This window comes from Bufo bufo, chromosome 4 (genome assembly GCF_905171765.1).
Source record: "Bufo bufo chromosome 4, aBufBuf1.1, whole genome shotgun sequence".
Taxonomy (NCBI): Eukaryota; Metazoa; Chordata; class Amphibia; order Anura; family Bufonidae; genus Bufo; species Bufo bufo.
In genome coordinates, this window is record NC_053392.1 from 220,828,663 (window position 1) to 220,847,002 (window position 18,340).

The 18,340-nt window shown below is 42.5% G+C and overlaps 1 protein-coding gene across 7 annotated transcripts in view; it reads right to left on the minus strand.

Annotated features, from left to right (window-relative positions):
- The window catches only part of DLG1 (discs large MAGUK scaffold protein 1), a 289,003-nt gene that overhangs the window by 230,177 nt on the left and 40,486 nt on the right, over positions 1 to 18,340 (minus strand). Inside the window, exon 1 of one of the 7 annotated variants that reach the window (XM_040428319.1) lies at positions 11,170 to 11,557. The exons of the other annotated variants lie outside the window; for them this stretch is intronic. Coding sequence (XP_040284253.1) covers positions 11,170 to 11,199 — 30 coding nt within the window. The 5' untranslated portion in view covers positions 11,200 to 11,557. Of the gene's footprint in view, positions 1 to 11,169; positions 11,558 to 18,340 lie in introns of those variants that run through there. 7 annotated transcript variants of the gene reach the window in all.

The window sequence follows — 18,340 nt, forward strand, 5'->3', positions numbered from 1 at the left end:
TTTTTGGTCCATATCCAATCCACATTTTTTGCGGATTGGATGCAAGTCCATTCATTTCAATGAAGGAAAGCAAAAGACAATGCCATGAATTTCTTTATGGCTAGTCAATAAACCACCGTGGCCCAATTTTAACATACAACCCAAATTTCCTCAGAAAAACAAAGTTTAGAGTCACAAACACAAAAAGTTTTGTGTTCCTCTCCTTTGTGTCCAATTTTCTTGACTGATACAGAAGTGTCTGTGATGAAATAGTTATATATATATATACACACATATACATACATATACATATATACACATACACACATATATACACATACACACACACACACACACGTGTATGTATATGTATATACATATATACATACATACACACACAACAAAAAGCTTGTAATTCAAGCAAACCTATACTTTCAGTTCAGACTTAGGCCTCATGCACACGACCGTGCTTTTTTTGCGGTCCGCAAACCGCGGATCCTTAAAAAACAGAAGCCGCTAGTGTGCCTTCCGCAATTTGCGGAACGGGCGGCCCATTGTAGACATGCCTATTGTACGCCAAACGGACAAGAATAGGACATGCTATTTTTTTTTTTGCGGGGCCTCGGTACGGAGCAACGGATGCGGACAGCACACGGAGTGCTGTCCGCATCTTTTACGGCCCCATTGAAGTGAATGGGTCCACATCAGAGCCGCAAAAACTGCAGCTCGGATGCGGACCATAACTACAGTCGTGTGCATGAGGCCTTAGGCTACTTTCACACTTGCGTTTGGTGCGGATCCGTCTTGTATTTGCACAGACGGATCCGCACCTATAATGCAAACGCTTGTATCTGTTAATAACGGATCAGTTTGCATTATTCATTAAAAAAAAGTCTAATTTAAAACCGATCCGTCTTGACTTACATTGAAAGTCAATGGGGGATGGATCCGTTTTCAACTGCACCATATTGTGTCAGCTCCGCATAGTCAGGTGGACACCAAAACGCTGCAAGCTGCGTTTTAGTGACCGTCTAAAAAACGCAACGGAGACCAAACGCAGCCAAATTGATGCATTCTGAATGGATCCTTATCCATTCAGAATGCATTGGGGCTGAACTGATCCGTTTTGGGCCGCTTGTGAGAGCCTTGAAACGGATCTCACAAGCGGACACAGAAACGCCAGTGTGAAAGCAGCCTTACTTTTAAGGCCCCGTTCACATACATCTGGCTATCCAGTTCAGTTCTCCGGCATGAAGCAGAACAGGCAGGAGGTGAACTGAAGACAAAACTGATTCTATAGTTTTCTATGGGATCATTCTCAAACATGCCAAATAGTGTTGGAAAGAGAAACACTGCATGCTCAGTTTTTCTGTCCAGTTCTATCAGTGGATAGATGCCAGAATTATCCACTGAAGTGCAGTACACATATCAGTTGTGTCCAGGTCAGTAAAATAGCTGGCCGAACACAACTTATATGTAATTCGAGCCTAAGATGAACGATTTAGAACATAGTTCAGATAGTTAATTTAGGAAAGGGGATGGGGATAGTTGATAACTGGAGAACAAGGTATTTTTTCTGATGTGATATTGCAAGGTTTCTCATGTTCTTCTGTAACACTGATTGATGCAAAGTTATGCTTATAGTTAGTGACCACTTAAAGCGACGTCACGGGTTGACGATTTGTTGCAGTTTTCACAAAACCTGCATCTTTGTGAATACAGAAGAGTTGCTACTGCACTTTTGCGATAATCTCTGAAAAATTAATTATATAAAAAAATAAATTAAAAAAAAAGCACGTGGGCATGAGGCCTTAGGCTACTTTCAGATGTTTATTAGGTTCTGTTCACATCACATCTGAGCCTACAATCTTTTTCTGAAGTGATCTTAGATCAGCAGCAACAGATATATTGTGTTTTACCACTGAAGCTATGGAACCATAGACTAGCACAAATATATAGGCAGATGTATTATCACAGTCATCCAGTGGAGGGCAGCAAAGCTTCTCGTATAAAGCAGAATATGTACTCAAGGAGTAAGTTAAAAGGGTGCATCTTTATTTCAATACAAAAGCATTGATTTATAGATGAGAATAAGAACATGAATTGTGAAACCAAGGAGAAACGGGGAAAAAAAATAAATAATCTGAATAAGTTACTAGCTTTAACAGTAATAATGAGTTCTACCAACTACAAGAATCATGTTATTAAAATAAGGACAATTCCATTGCTCTCAGACACTGGATTTTAACACTAAATGAAAACATTGTACAAACAAGCAATAGATCTCAGTTTTTAAACTCTTACATAATGTTTGGAAATAAGGACAATGCATCAACCTCAGTGAGAGTGGGTCCCTCACTCAAAAGCATGCTGCCCTTTACAAAACTGTGACCCCTTTTAATATCAAAACTATCAATATAGGCACCATACATTTATGGGATTGAATTCAAGCAGGAAAAACCTTCCTTTAAGAAAATGACACTACAAAGCCATTATTTTATTAGGCAGAGAAAGTTAACCTAAGGACCGGTATGAGGATTCATAAAAATTCCCCACTTGTTGAGACTCTAAGGCTACTTTCACACTTGCGTCAGGAGCGGATCCGTCTGGTGTCTGTACAGACGGATCCGCTCCTATAATGCAAACGCTTGCATCCGTTCAGAACGGATCCGTCTGCATAACTGTTATTTTCAGATCAGATTTTTCACTTCATGGTGATGGGGACGCTTCAAGTTAGAATATACTAAAAGAACTGTGTACATGACTCTGCCCCCTGCTGCCTGGCAGGTGCTGCCAGGCAGCAGGGGGCGGAACCCCCCTCCCTCCCTCCCCTGTATTTAACTCATTGGTGGCCAGTGCTGCCCCCCCCTCCCCTGTATTTAACTCATTGGTGGCCAGTGCGACCGGCCCCCCCCTCCCTCCCCTATATTTACCTCATTGGTGGCCAGTGCGGCCCCCCCCCCTCCCTCCCCTATATTTAACTCATTGGTGGCCAGTGCGGCCGCCCCCCCCCCCCCCTCCCGTTTTTTAACTCATTGGTGGCCAGTGTCGCACTGGCCACCAATGAGTTAAAAACAGGGGGGGCCGGCCGCACTGGCCACCAATGAGTTAAATATAGGGGAGGGAGGGGGGGGGGGGGGCCGCACTGGCCACCAATGAGTTAAATAAAGGGGAGGGAGGGGGGGCGGCCGCACTGGCCACCAATGAGTTAAAAACAGGGGGGGGGGCCCGCACTAGCCACCAATGAGTTAAATACAGGGGAGGGAGGGAGGGGGGCCGCACTGGCCACCAATGAGTTAAATATAGGGGAGGGAGGGGGGGGGGGCGGCCGCACTGGCCACCAAAGAGTTAAATATAGGGGAGGGAGGGGGGGCTGGCCGCACTGGCCACCAATGAGTTAAATACAGGGGAGGGTCTGCCCCCTGCTGCCTGGCAGCACCTGCCAGGCAGCAGGGGGCAGTCATGTACACAGTTCTTTTAGTATATTCTAACTTGAAGCGTCCCTATCACCATGGGAACGCCTCTGTTAGAATATACTGTCGGATCTGAGTTTCACGATCTAACTCAAATCCGATGGTATATTCTAACATAGAGGCATTCCAATGGTGATGGGGACGCTCCAAGTTAAAATATACCATCGGATTGGAGAAAACTCCGATCTGATGGTATATTAATAGGGACTCCTGACTTCACATTGAAAGTCAATGGGGGACGGATCCGTTTGCAATTGCACCATATTGTGTCAACGTCAAACGGATCCGTCCCCATTGACTTGCATTGTAAGTCTGGACGGATCCGTTTGGATCCGCACGGCCAGACGGACACGAAAACGCTGCAAGCTGCGTTCGGGTGTCCGCCTGCTGAGCGGAACGGAGGCCAAACGGTGCCAAACTGATGCATTCTGAGCGGATCCGCATCCACTCAGAATGCATTGGGGCTGTACGGATCCGTTCGGGGCCTTCAAACGGAACTCACAAGCGGAACCCCGAACGCAAGTGTGAAAGTAGCCTAATGTGTTGCAGTCTTACGCAAAATGAAAACCAAAAGGAAAAAAAAAAAAACAGGACAAGCTACGATTCTAAAATACAAGCAAATAAAGAATGCTAAACTCTTCCTTTTTTATTTCTTTTTAGACCCGGCAGGAAAGGGCTAGTGTAAAAGGGTTTAAAGGGGTTGGAAGAGACCACAAAAACATGGCTGCTTTTTTCCCAGAAACAGCATTACTCGTCAATGGGCTAATATAAGCCATGGCACCTCAGCCCCATTCGAACTGTCATGAACCAATCACAGGTCACAGTCATTTTGGGGGGGGGGGGTCAGCAGGTTTATATTTTATATCTACAGATTCCCATAAACGTAACCCCTTTTACATTTTACTACTTTTTTTGCAATAAAACCCCTTTTTTTTTTTTAAAGAAACACTTTTTTGTATTGTTGCTTCCCAAGACCCATAACTTTTTTATTTTTCTTTCTATGGAGTTGAGCTTTTTGATTACTTGTTATTACGTTTTTTCGGTGGCAACCAAGAATAAATTAGCAATTCTGTTTTTTTTTTTTTTACGGCATTCACGGGTCGGTACGGACGTGGAAATATAAAAACATATAGGGAAGATTTTTTTCTGCAATTTATTTTATTGATAAGCGTATTTTCAAATGGAAAAAAAAAAGCATTTTTTTTAAATGGGCTTTTTTTTTTTTTTACTTTTTATTTACCACTTAATAGTCCCACAAGGGGACTATAATAGAAAGCTTTTGGAAATTTTGGAAATTACTGAAATTTTGGAAATTACTGAAGGCTGGTCTGGCGCCTACATCAGACCCCAGGCAGCCTTCACATACATCGGCACCCCGCCGATGGGAGACAAGGAGTCCGCTGCCTCTGTCAGCGCATTACATGTGGCAGGCGCCATTTCCCGTGGCATGTAAAGTGTTCAACAGCCCGGATCAGCACTCCTGCCGGTCCTGGCTGTTAGACCAGGGCCACGGCTCTCATAACCACTGAAAAAAGCGGTGGCCCAGCCTAAGGCCCCTTAGTGACCGCCGTAAAAACACGTATGGGTGATCACTAAGGGGTTAAGGTGTGACGAGTTAGGCAACACCGTGTCTTGCTACAGTTTTTCCACTGCACTGATAGGTGACTCCAGAAGTGTCCAGCGATCACATATATTGCACCATGGAGGGGATTTAACCCCCAGTTAAATAGGATTATTTGCAGTTGTAGCCTTTTAATATGGTTAAGCTAGCCATACACAGCTAGCCATGTATTTTCTATACGTTATTATGTACACATTTTAAACAGGCTCTCAAATTCTTATATATGAAGGTCTTACAGATTTTACTTGACCATTCCACCTACTTCAGCAGGTACCACATACACCTAGAGCTGTGATTGCTAACCTCCAGCACTCCAGCTGTGGTAAAACTACAACTCCCAAGATGCCCACTTGCTTGGATCTTCTCAGAACTCCACAGAAATAAATTGAGCATGCTGGGAGTCGTAGTGTCACCACAGCTGGAGTGTCGGAGGTTAGACATGACTGACATAGGGTATAGAGTACACATAGAAGGTTTAAGAACCTCTTAGAATCCAGAAGTGGATCAGAAAAAGACACAAGGTATAAGTTTATTAACACTTGTAGTTATGGACATTTTTTTCTTCAGTTTTTTTTTTTTTTTTTAACTCTGGCATAACCACTGAAATTTTGATAAAGCAAAGCAGAAACACATAGCGACAACAAGTGAGAAAATCTCAAAGAGGTTGTCCGGTCCCAAAATCAAAATAATTTTTATGTGCTCCTAACACCCCTCACACATATGCCCCCAATACCTGTTTTTCATGTCCGAGCTTTCCTTCCCCCCTGGAGGACATCAGATTATCCTGGCAGATCTGTTTACTTTCTCCCCTTCTTGTTTTGTTGAATACATAACTTTATTGATACACAAGCCTGGCTGCACTGCACAGAGATAAGTCACAGGCTGGACACGCCCCCCACTGCTCTGCCTGCAGCAGATACTCCTATAACTCCTGTGTCTTTCTACACCCAGACATGAATCTACTTCTCACTCAGTGTCTAAATCCCATTACTGACCGTCCACAGGCTCTGCCCTCACCATCTCCAGAGTAACATAGTACATACATAACATAGTAACATAGTACATAAGGCCGAAAAAAGTCCATCCAGTTCGGCCTGTCATCCTGCAAGTTGATCCAGAGGAAGGCAAAAAAAAACCCTGTGAGGTAGAAGCCAATTTTCCTCACTTTAGGGGAATAAAAAATTCCTTCCCGACTCCAATCAGGCAATCAGAATAACTCCCTGGATCAACGACCCCTCTCTAGTAGCTATAGCCTGTAATATTATTACACTCCAGAAATACATCCAGGCCCCTCTTGAATTCCTTTATTGTACTCACCATCACCACCTCCTCAGGCAGAGAGTTCCATAGTCTCACTGCTCTTACCGTAAAGAATCCTTTTCTATGTTTGTGTACAAACCTTCTTTCCTCCAGACGCAGAGGATGTCCCCTCGTCACAGTCACAGTCCTGGGGATAAATAGATGATGGAATAGATCTCTGTACTGACCCCTGATATATTTATACATAGTAATTAGATCTCCCCTCAGTCGTCTTTTTTCTAACGTGAATAACCCTAATTTTGATAATCTTTCAGGGTACTGTAGTTGCCCCATTCCAGTTATTACTTTAGTTGCCCTCCTCTGGACCCTCTCCAGCTCTGCTATGTCTGCCTTGTTTACAGGAGCCCAGAACTGTACACAGTACTCCATGTGTGGTCTGACTAATGATTTGTAAAGTGGTAGGAATATGTTTTTATCACTGGCCTTGGCCTTGGCAGCAGCTGCCTGACACTGTTTTTTGCAGCTTAGTTTGCTGTTTATTAAAATTCCTAGATCCTTTTCCATGTCAGTGTTACCGAGTGTTTTACCATTTAGTATGTACGGGTGACTTGCATTATTCCTTCCTATGTGCATAACTTTACATTTGTCAGTGTTAAACCTCATCTGCCACTTATCTGCCCAAGCCTCCAATCTATCCAGATCCTTCTGTAGTAGTATACTGTCCTCTTCAGTGTTAATTACTTTACACAGTTTAGTGTCATCTGCGAAAATTGATATTTTACTATGCAAGCCTTCTAAAAGATCATTAATAAATATATTGAAGAGAATAGGGCCCAATACTGACCCCTGTGGTACCCCACTAGTGACAGTGACCCAATCTGAGCGTGTACCGTTAATAACCACCCTCTGTTTTCTATCACTCAGCCAGTTACTTACCCACTTACAGACGTTTTCTCCCAGTCCGAGCATTCTCATTTTATATACTAACCTTTTATGTGGTACAGTGTCAAATGCTTTGGAGAAGTCCAGATACACGACATCCATTGATTCGCCGCTGTCAAGTCTAGAACTTACCTCCTCATAGAAACTGATTAAATTAGTTTGACATGACCGATCCCTCACGAAGCCATGCTTATATGGTGTTATTTGCTTATTTCCGTTAAGATGCTCTAAGATAGCATCTCTCAGAAAACCTTCAAACAGTTTACCCACAACAGATGTTAAACTTACCGGCCTATAGTTTCCAGGCTCTGTTTTTGGACCCATTTTGAATATTGGCACCACATTTGCCATGCGCCGATCCTGTGGGACATTCCCTGTCAGTATAGAATCTGCAAATATCAGAAATAAGGGTCTGGCTATGACATCACTTAATTCCCTTAGGATACGGGGGTGTATGCCATCCGGTCCTGGCGATTTGTCTATTTTAATATTTTTAAGTCGCTGTTGTACTTCTTTCTGGGTCAGACAGGACACTTTTAATGGGGAATTTATTTCAACATTCAGCATTTCATCTGACAGTTTATTTTCCTCAGTGAATACATTGGAGAAAAAAATATTTAACAGCTTTGGTTTCTCCTCGTCGCTCTCTGCGACTCCCCCCTCATTACACTTTAAAGGGCCGACACCTTCAGATTTATACTTTTTAACATTTATATAATTGAAGAACATTTTAGGGTTAGTTTTACTCTTTGGCAATTAATCTCTCGGTCTCTACTTTGGCCGCTTTTATTTGTATTTTACATGTTCTGTTTTTTTCCTTATAGTTTTTCAGTGCTTCTGTGCTACCCTCCTGTATTAGTGATTTATACGCTTTCTTTTTGTCATTTATTGCTTTCTTTACAGTTCTGTTTATCCACATTGGTTTCTTTTTGTTCCTTAACCTTTTATTCCCATACGATATGTACCTCCCACAATGAGATTTTAGGATGCTTTTAAAGATATCCCATTTTGTGGCTGTATTTTTATTTGTGAGGACTTTATCCCATTTAGTTAGGCCTATGGCCTCTCTTAGTTGGCTAAATTTAGCTTTTTTGAAGTCTGGTATTTTTGTTCCTCCCTGTAGAAATGCTCTTTTGAATGATAATTGGAAGGTTATTACTTTATGGTCACTATTTCCCAGGTGTCCCCCCAACCTGCACATCTGTTGTTCTGTCAGGTCTATTGGTTAATACTAAGTCCAGTATGGCCGTCCCTCTAGTCGGGTCCTGAACCAGTTGGGAGAGGTAATTGTCTTTGGTTATTCCCAAGAACCTGTTTCCTTTATGAGATATACAAGTTTCAGTTTCCCAGTCTATATCTGGGTAGTTGAAGTCCCCCATAATAACCACCTCATTATGATTTGCCGCCTTGTCCATCTCGTTTAGTAGTAGATTTTCTGTGGACTCTGGTATATTAGGTGGTTTATAGTAAACTCCTATTAGTAATTTATTATTATTTTTGCATCCATGTATTTCTACCCACAGTGACTCCACATGTTCATGTCCCTCACTTATATCTTCCCGGACTGTGGGCTTTAGACAGGACTTTACATAAAGGCAGACCTCTCCCCCTCTTCGGTTTTGGCGATCCTTTCTAAACAGACTGTAACCCTGTACTGACCAGTCATAGCGATCATCCAGCCATGTCTCAGTTATTCCCACTATGTCATAGTTCTCCTCACACATCACTAATTCCAGTTCCCCAGTTTTATTAGTCAGGCTTCTGGCATTAGTATACATACATTTAAGAGGTTTATGTATATTTTTTTACCCTACACCTTTCCTTCTGAACTGTTCTAGTCCCTCCTTCCATTCCTCCCCCAGTCCCACTACCTTGCCCCCGGTCTCCATCTGCACCATCTTCCTCTCCTATAACGTAGTTACCCTCCCCCCCAGTCCCTAGTTTAAACACTCCAACCTTTTAGCCATCTTCTTCCCCAACACAGCTGCCCCTTCCCCATTGAGGTGCAGCCCGTCCCTACGATAGAGCCTGTAGCCGATAGAGAAGTCGGCCCAGTTCTCCAGAGTGTAATAAACAGCTGGAAGCAGCAAGCACACCCAAACACATCTGTATCTAATCCTATCCTGTGTGATACAGCCTGCTGAGCTGTGTATCTAAACTCATCACTGACCGTCCACGCGCTCTTCCCTCACCATCTCCAGAGTGTGATAAACAGCTGGAATCAGCAAGCACGTCCAAACACATCTGTATCTAATCCTAACATGTATGTGTGCCTGATACAGAGCCTATTGTGTGCGATACTGCCTGCTGAAGGGTGTATCTAATCCCATCTTCTATGATACAGCCTGCTGAGCATCTAATTCCATTTTGTATCATAAAACCTGCTGAGCTGTGTATCTAAACCTTTATGCACACAACTGTATCCATTTTGCGATCCACATTTTTTGCAGTCCCATTGAGTTCTATGGATTTGAGGTCCTCATTTTGAAGACCAGAATAGGACATGTTCTACCTTTACTGGAACTGACATACGGATGTAAAAAAAAAAAAAAAAAAAAACACACACTGAGGACGTCCATGTGCTTTCCACATCCGTATGCCAGTTCTGCGAAAGATAGAGCATGTCCTATTCTGGTCCTCATAATGCAGATCTAAAACCCATAGAACCTCAATGGGTCTGCAACTTGCAGACCGCAAAACCGAAACTGTCCTGTGACAGAGCCCTATCAATTATACTTAGCCCCCATAACAGTGACGTCCACGGCGCCCCATTTGCCATCCAGTTCCCCCTTGTGCCATCCAAAGTGCCCCCAGGGACATGCACAGCATGTGGCTGATCGCTATGCTGTCACTCCTGCACAGCGCTTACATCGCGCTGTGCAGGAGTCAGTACAGGCTTCACATAGAAGCCTGTACACTGCAGAGAGCGGCCGGCAAGCCAATGCATGCGCACTATGATTCAGCATAGTGCGCTTGCGTTGTAAGTGAAGACGGCCGGGTGAAGCTTTCTTTTGCAGGAGGCGGTGACGTCATACATGACGATCCGTCTCCTGCACAAGAAAGGAAGAGAAGATGATGGAGACTCACCGGAAGACAAGAAAGCCCGGTGGTGGATCTTGGAACCGGCTGCGCTGTGGAAGGCAAGTATGTGCTCAATCTTTCCTCCACAGGTTAGCTTTTAATTTAAAAAAAAGTTAAGCCCGGAGAACCCCTTTAAGGGAATATTATACTTCCCTTTTTAATCCACACTTGGCTTTGGCTTCAAAAACAGTGTAAAAAAAACAACTAAAAACACATGTACAGGCAACGTTTGAAGATTATATATATATATATATATATATATATATATATATATTACATATATATATACACATATATACCCACACACATTATTTAGATTGCCTTTAAATATATTCAGTTAGACAGCAATAAAGCAATCCTTACAAGAATTTCATGAAGGCATTTACAGGTGCACATCTAGTACTTGACTTGTCTAAGTATATACACATTAGGAATCAATATCCTGAGAAGAGGGAAAATTACACTTTATCAGAAGTCTCGACAAACGTCTAATTGCCCTTTTATAAAGGTGATCATTTCAATTCATCATAGAAGTGTCACAAGAGGGAGCCAAATTACAATGGCGATGAGAGGTAAAGAGATAATTGTAGGCAGTGGTGGGCTGCTTTACAGATGAATGAACTATTAGTGATAAAAACCCAATAGAAGAACACACACATTTTATAGATGCATGCACATTTTGTTATTACATATCATTTTTAGTCAGACATGAAAAAAAATGATATTTCATCTATTTGATATAAAACCATAAAAAAAAAAAAAGGGGGGGGGTACAGACAATTAGAAATGATTAGGACTTTTCTCACAGCTTACCTTGGTGGTCACAATGCAGAGGCAGTCCATCCTGCACACATATTAGCACATTCTTACTACTTAGGTAGGTAAAACCAAATCAACGCAATCTAAATACTGCATGACCACTAAAAGTCACAACAGCAGAGACCAGCTGCAGCAGTCCACCAAGGGCGAGAAAACCCAAGCAGCTCCTGGAGCACATGAGCCGGCGAGTGAGCGATCTGGAGAACTCATCGATATCTCAGATGGGTATGGTTAAGCAGCTTGAAAAGATCTCAGAAAGTTGCACTCCAGGGTTTATTCCACGGCACTTCATTAATTCCTCCTCTCACAGAATTAAAGACATGATGTTCATAGTGAGTCATACGCTGAAACACCATATAAAATAAGCTGTGATCTTGGTAAATCATGTATCTTCAGAGAAAAGGTGAACGCCTTCCTGTCCATGCAGACGGAGGGAGAAAACTACTCCAGAATATAAAAAGATCAGTATCAGACCATCCCTGCTTCTGCAGCCTGAAGATCAATGACTTTCTTGGCCAGAATGAATGGAAGATTCCATGAGCAACTCCTGAGGAGGGGAGTTTGTAGCACTTCAATTGACAGCATTGACATTCAGATGAAATACATTGCCAGCCAACTGCTTAACTTGTCCTGCTACAAAATAAAATGCTTTAACCAGAACATACAGCAGATAACATGGGCAGGGTCCAAGCGGCATTTCAACACTGAAAAGCGATTTTGTGGAGGAGCAGCAACCCCTTTACAGGTTCTGAAGGACCCACCAACTCCCAGAATAAAAAGCCAATTGCAGAACTAAAATAGGCAGCTGCAGTCATAAAGTCAAGACGCCCACTGGGCATTATTCCATATTAGAAGAAAAAGCTCCTAAGTATCAAACATAGCACAATATGTAGTAACCAGCAGCTGTCGTTGCTTCAGGCTGGTCTCCTTCAGGTAGGCTGGTACCGGGTCAAATCAGAGGATCCTGACACTCCAAGTGTCATTACTACAACTCTCTGGCTACCTGACAAAAAGCTCATTTTTGCCACTAGGGTCAACATACACAGAAACAACTACCCACATGTAACCTTCATAGCTCATACCAGCAATTTTGGTCATGCATAAAAGGTTTAGTATGCGTTGTGGTCCTCAGCCCAGCGACAGTCCAGAACATATACTGCACACAAGACGGTCTACTGCTATGTGTTTGCCTGGGTTTCCTCCCACACTCTAAGGGAACTTAGATTGTGAGCCCCATTGGGGACAGCGTGATGCTAATGTCCGTAAAGTGCTGTGGAATAAAGTAATGCTTTATAAGCGAGTATAATAAATAAATAGTGGTATAAAGTACCCATTCTAAGGCTACTTTCACACTAGCGTTTCTATTTTCCGCTATTGAGATCCGTCATAGGGTCTCAATGCCGGAAAACAAAAACGCTTCAGTTTTGTCCCCATTCATTGTCAATGAGGACAAAACGTAACTGAACAGAACAGAATGCTCCACAATGCATTCCGTTCTCATACCGGAGAGAAAATCACAGCATGCTGCGGTCTGCTTTCCGTCCTGGGATGCAGAGCAAGACGGATCCGTCATGACACCCAATGCAAGTCAATGGGTGCGGATCCGTTTTCTCTGCCACAATCGAAAATGGATCCATCCCCCATTGACTTTCAATGGAGTTCATGACGGATCCGTCTTGGCTATGTTACAGATAATACAACCGGATCCGTTCATAACGGATGCAGATGGTTGTATTATCAGTAACAGAAGCGTTTTTACCAAGTCCTGCCGGATCCAGAAAAAACGCTAGTGTGAAAGTAGCCTAAGCAAAAGAGGAAATGGTGGAGCACTCCAGGCACCTGTTAGTAGTTAATCAACTATGGGGCTCCAATTTTGATGACCTATGCCTAAAAAGGTGTGAATCTGGTTGTTGCTGCAGCGAGCAGTGGTGGTCCGGTGGCAGTGTGTGTGTGGAGGAGGGGGGGGTCTGGGATGAGTGCACAGGAGGCAGTTATAGGACAGTCTTCTACACACAATATATTGGACTGCTGCACAGTATAGGTTACCCTATAGTCCTTTCTGTGATCTCTGGGCAGGGAGCACCATACAGGAAAATAGACCTAGTGGTCCAGGGTACTTACACAGAAACACTAATAGCTAAGAAGCTAAACAAAACCCTGTTTCTGACACTTGTTAAAATGTAACTTTTATTTGATTGATCTAATACTTAAAAGTCCAAAAGGAAAAAAAGAAAAACCTGCTGTTTCTCTAGATGACCTTATTTTGATAGTAGAATTAATAGTGTTTTAAAAGTCTATAAAAGTAGGGTACCTGCTTCCATAGACCCTTGAGACTCTATTAACACTACTCTAGAACACTAAGGTCATCTAGAAAAACAGCAGGTTTTTCTTTTTTTTTCATTTGGGTGTTAGGTATTAGAATAATCAAATAAAAGTTAACATTTTAACATAAGAGTCAGAAACAGGGTTTTGTTTAGCTTCTTGGCTATTAATTTTTCCATACATAAACCTCCACATTGAACTCCCAGCAGCAGATAGAAGTCTGCAGGGCACACTGGGACTTCTGGTGCGACATCACCTGGCACAAGCCTCACACTTCTCTTATGGTCTTTGCTCCAACCTCAGCAGAGGCTCCGTTCCCGCCATGCTGTCCCTGGCACTTCCATCAGCAGCCAGCAATAATATATGAAATGGAAGCGCAGAAGAGGTGGGGGTGAGAGAAGCGGAAAATAGCATGGCTGCCCGCTGATACTGTCAAATCAGCAGCCTCCTCCCTAATAACAGCTCTGTACTGTACGGGGCTCTGTTATGGGAGATTTCAGGCACCAGCAGTATTTCTGTGCTGCCTGTGCCGTTCACAGTGCTCATGAATGGCTGTGATACATATTCATACGCATTAGACATTTTTTTAGGGAGTAAAACTACCTGTATAGGTAGGTGTCTATGACGCTTGTACAGGCGTTATTGCGATCTCTGCCAACAATAAAGAATAAAGGTTCTCTCACAGATTGATCATCATACAATTTATTGGGGATGAACGTTTGTATGGTCTGCCTGTGTGAAAGGTGCCGTTCTTCAGGTGATCATGTCATTCTGCCAGCACAGAAAATAATCATTCCTGTGCAGCAGATCCTTCAGCAAAGGTGATTGCTATAGGTAAATGTAGCCCTCATCTGCTTCATTCCTGATAATCTGTCAAATCATCTATTCTTATAAAAGGACCCCAAGTAGAAACAAACTCATCTAAATATTCCATAAACTGTAAAAAAAAAAAAAAAAAAAAAAAAAAATTGCTGAATGGGTAGAAACAATACGGCAGGGGTTTTTAGATGAGTGGCATAAAACTCAGGGTCTAGATAACGTCAGGATTTAGGAAGTTAGGATCCCCCACAGCTTCCCTGTTCTATAATCAGACTTCTCTATCCTAAGAAGAACCTGTCAGGTGATTTCTGATGTCCTATATAAAGAACACGATATGGTGGAGCCTGAGAAGCTGAGCTCGGTGAAATATTGGTTTTTACAAAGTGATCTGGAAATTATGAGTAAATATAGTAAATCCTGACAGGATTCCTAAGGCCCATGACCACAAGGGTGAGGTCCTGAGCTGTGACCGCAAATTGCGGTCCACAATGCACAGGCACTGCCCGTGTGAAATCCGTTTGTGAATGCGAACCCATTAACTTGAATGGGTCCATGATCCACAACATACGGCCAAAGATAGGACAATTTCTGTCTATTTGCATTGCTGAGGCACGAATTGGAAGCCTACAGCAACGCTTCATAGTGCTTCTGATCCGTGCCTCCGTTCCAAAAAAGATAGGTGAACTCCTGCAATACGGACACTCGTGGGCATGAGCCCTTAGGAGACCAGCATTTCATACAAAAGTCTTAATCAAAAGTGCAATTAAGAGATGTGCGAGATGTGGCAAGAGTAGCTTAAAAAAAAAAGGAGTTCCAGTCCCAGCACATGACTTTTCTGCACCAAAAACTGCCTTACATCTTCCGAAATCCTCCCCAAAGTAAGCAAAGTTTTCTTTTGTGACTTGCATTCTAGAAAGGGTTATCTTTGTATAAAGAACTAATGTAATGTGATTTGATAAAGGAAACATCAGTAGTCTAGGGTCCCAGCCTGTTTCCAGCATGAGTGATGTGATATATACAGTGGCGGAAATAATTATTTGACCCCTCACTGATTTTGTAAGTTTGTCCAATGACAAAGAAATGAAAAGTCTCAGAACAGTATCATTTCAATGGTAGGTTTATTGTAACAGTGGCAGATAGCACATCAAAAGGAAAATCGAAAAAATAACTTTAAATAAAAGATAGCAACTGATTTGCATTTCATTGAGTGAAATAAGTATTTGAACCCTCTAACAAAAAAAGACTTAATACTTGGTGGAAAAACCCTTGTTTGCAAGCACAGAGGTCAAACGTTTCTTGTAATTGATGACCAAGTTTGCGCACATTTTAGGAGGAATGTTGGTCCACTCCTCTTTGCAGATCATCTCTAAATCCCTAAGGTTTCGAGGCTGTCTCTGTGCAACTCTGAGCTTGAGCTCCCTCCATAGGTTTTCGATTGGATTAAGGTCCGGAGACTGACTAGGCCACTCCATGACCTTAATGTGCTTCTTCTTGAGCCACTCCTTTGTTGCCTTTGCTGTATGTTTTGGGTCATTGTCGTGCTGGAACACCCATCCACGACCCATTTTCAGTTTCCTGGCAGAGGGAAGGAGGTTGTCGCTCAGGATTTCACGATACATGGCTCCGTCCATTTTCCCGTTTATGCGAATAAGTTGTCCTGTGCCCTTAGCAGAAAAACACCCCCAAAGCAAAATGTTTCCATCCCCATGCTTGACGGTGGTGACGGTGTTTTGGGGGTCATAGGCAGCATTTTTCTTCCTCCAAACACAGCGAGTTGAGTTAATGCCAAAGAGCTCTATTTTGGTCTCATCAGACCACAGCACCTTCTCCCAGTCACTCTCTGAATCATTCAGGTGTTCATTGGCAAACTTCAGACGGGCCTGCACATGTGCCTTCCTGAGCAGGGGGACCTTGCGAGCCCTGCAGGATTTTAATCCATTGCGGTGTAATGCGTTTCCAATGGTTTTCTTGGTGACTGTGGTCCCTGCTAATTTAAGGTCATTAACTAACTCCTCCCGTGTAGTTCTAGGATGCTTTTTCACCTTTCTCAGAACCATTGACACCCCACGAGGTGAGATCTTGCGTGGAGCCCCAGAGCGAGGTCGATTGATGGTCATTTTGTGCTCCTTCCATTTTCGAACAATCGCACCAACAGTTGTCACCTTCTCTCCCAGCTTCTTGCTAATGGTTTTGTAGCCCATTCCAGCCTTGTGCAGGTCTACAATTTTGTCTCTGACATCCTTGGACAGCTCTTTGGTCTTTCCCATGTTGGAGAGTTTGGAGTCTGCTTGATTGATTGATTCTGTGGACAGGTGTCTTTTATACAGGTGACTAGTTAAGACAGGTGTCCTTAATGAGGGTGACTAATTGAGTAGAAGTGTCTAACCACTCTGTGGGAGCCAGAACTCTTAATGGTTGGTAGGGGTTCAAATACTTATTTCACTCAATGAAATGCAAATCAGTTGCTATCTTTTATTTAAAGTTTTTTTTTCGATTTTCCTTTTGATGTGCTATCTGCCACTGTTACAATAAACCTACCATTGAAATGATACTGTTCTGAGACTTTTCATTTCTTTGTCATTGGACAAACTTACAAAATCAGTGAGAGGTCAAATAATTATTTCCCCCACTGTACCTGGACAAAGACTGGTGCAAGCCCCAATTTTTGTCCACCTAAATCCCGCACTTATTTCAGAAACCAGAACCTGTTATAGTCAATGGTGCCGAGAGGCATTCAGGCTGTTCCCGGCTTTGCCGGATACGATGAACTCTGGCAGGCAGGTCCTCCCCCGAAACAGCATGCCAGATGGTTTTAACGCTAGCGTGAAACTATCCTAGCTGCATATAGGATCATAGTTGCCACCAGTACCATTTTACTGGTACAACTCCGCAACCAAGCCACTATAGGGATAGTGTTTAGGCAAACCTCTACCCAAAATGGACAGTCTGTGGGAGTTTCCATGTAACCCCAAGGGCAAGTCTTAAATGTACTAAATTTTAACTTTACAGATGCTGGAGCTGAGCTATTCATTTACTACAGTAGAATTGTGTGTGCAGCTCTGGGCTATAAAAGAAAACATAATCCAGGTACTAGATTAGGCCACTTTCATATCTGTGTTTTCAATTCCGGTTTTGAGATCTGGTAGATGATCTCAAAACCAGAATTAAACGCTTCAGTTTTGTCCCCATTCACTGTCAACGGGGACAAAACTCATCAGAATGCTTCTGTTCTGATGCATTTTGGTGCCGGGCACAAAACCACTGCAAGCTGCAGTTTCCTGTCCGGTTTGAGAACCGGAAAAACAGCTCAAGCATGAAAATCAATGCAAGTCCATGGTGCTGGAACAGTTTTTTGTTTTGTTTTTTGGTAGCGAATGAAATGGATCCAGCGCCCATTGACTTACAATGATTTTCATTCCGGACCTGGTTTGTTCAGTTTTGATTTAAATACAACCGGATCTGGCTAAAACAGATGCGTACGGATGGCACAGATCCGCTTAATTCCAGATCTCAAAACTGGAATTAAGGAGCCTTACATATATGTAAAGCAATCTTAGTACCAAGTACAAAATAATGTAATATGTTTACAAATTTACTAAACCTATATTATATACAGCTTTGAATATCGTGCAAACTTCATTTATTTCAGTAATGTAACTTAATAGGTGAAACTAACATATGAGATAGACTCATTACATGCAAAGCGAGATATTTCAAGCCTTCATTTGTTATAATTTGGATGATTATGGCTTAACGCTTATGAAACCCCAAAGTCACAATTTTGAGGTACCCTTTGCTCAGGGGGTATGGATTAATCAGCTGACTAGAGTGACACTTTGAGCCTAGAATATTGAACCTTTTCACAAAATTCTAATTTTAAGCTGCATTAATGCAATTCCTTTTAAGTTGAATTACTGAAATAAATGGACTGTTGCACGATATTCTAATTTTTCGAGTTTCACCTGTACATACTATAAGGTTATATTCAAAAGGTGAACACAATTTGTTGTGCGACTCAAATTAG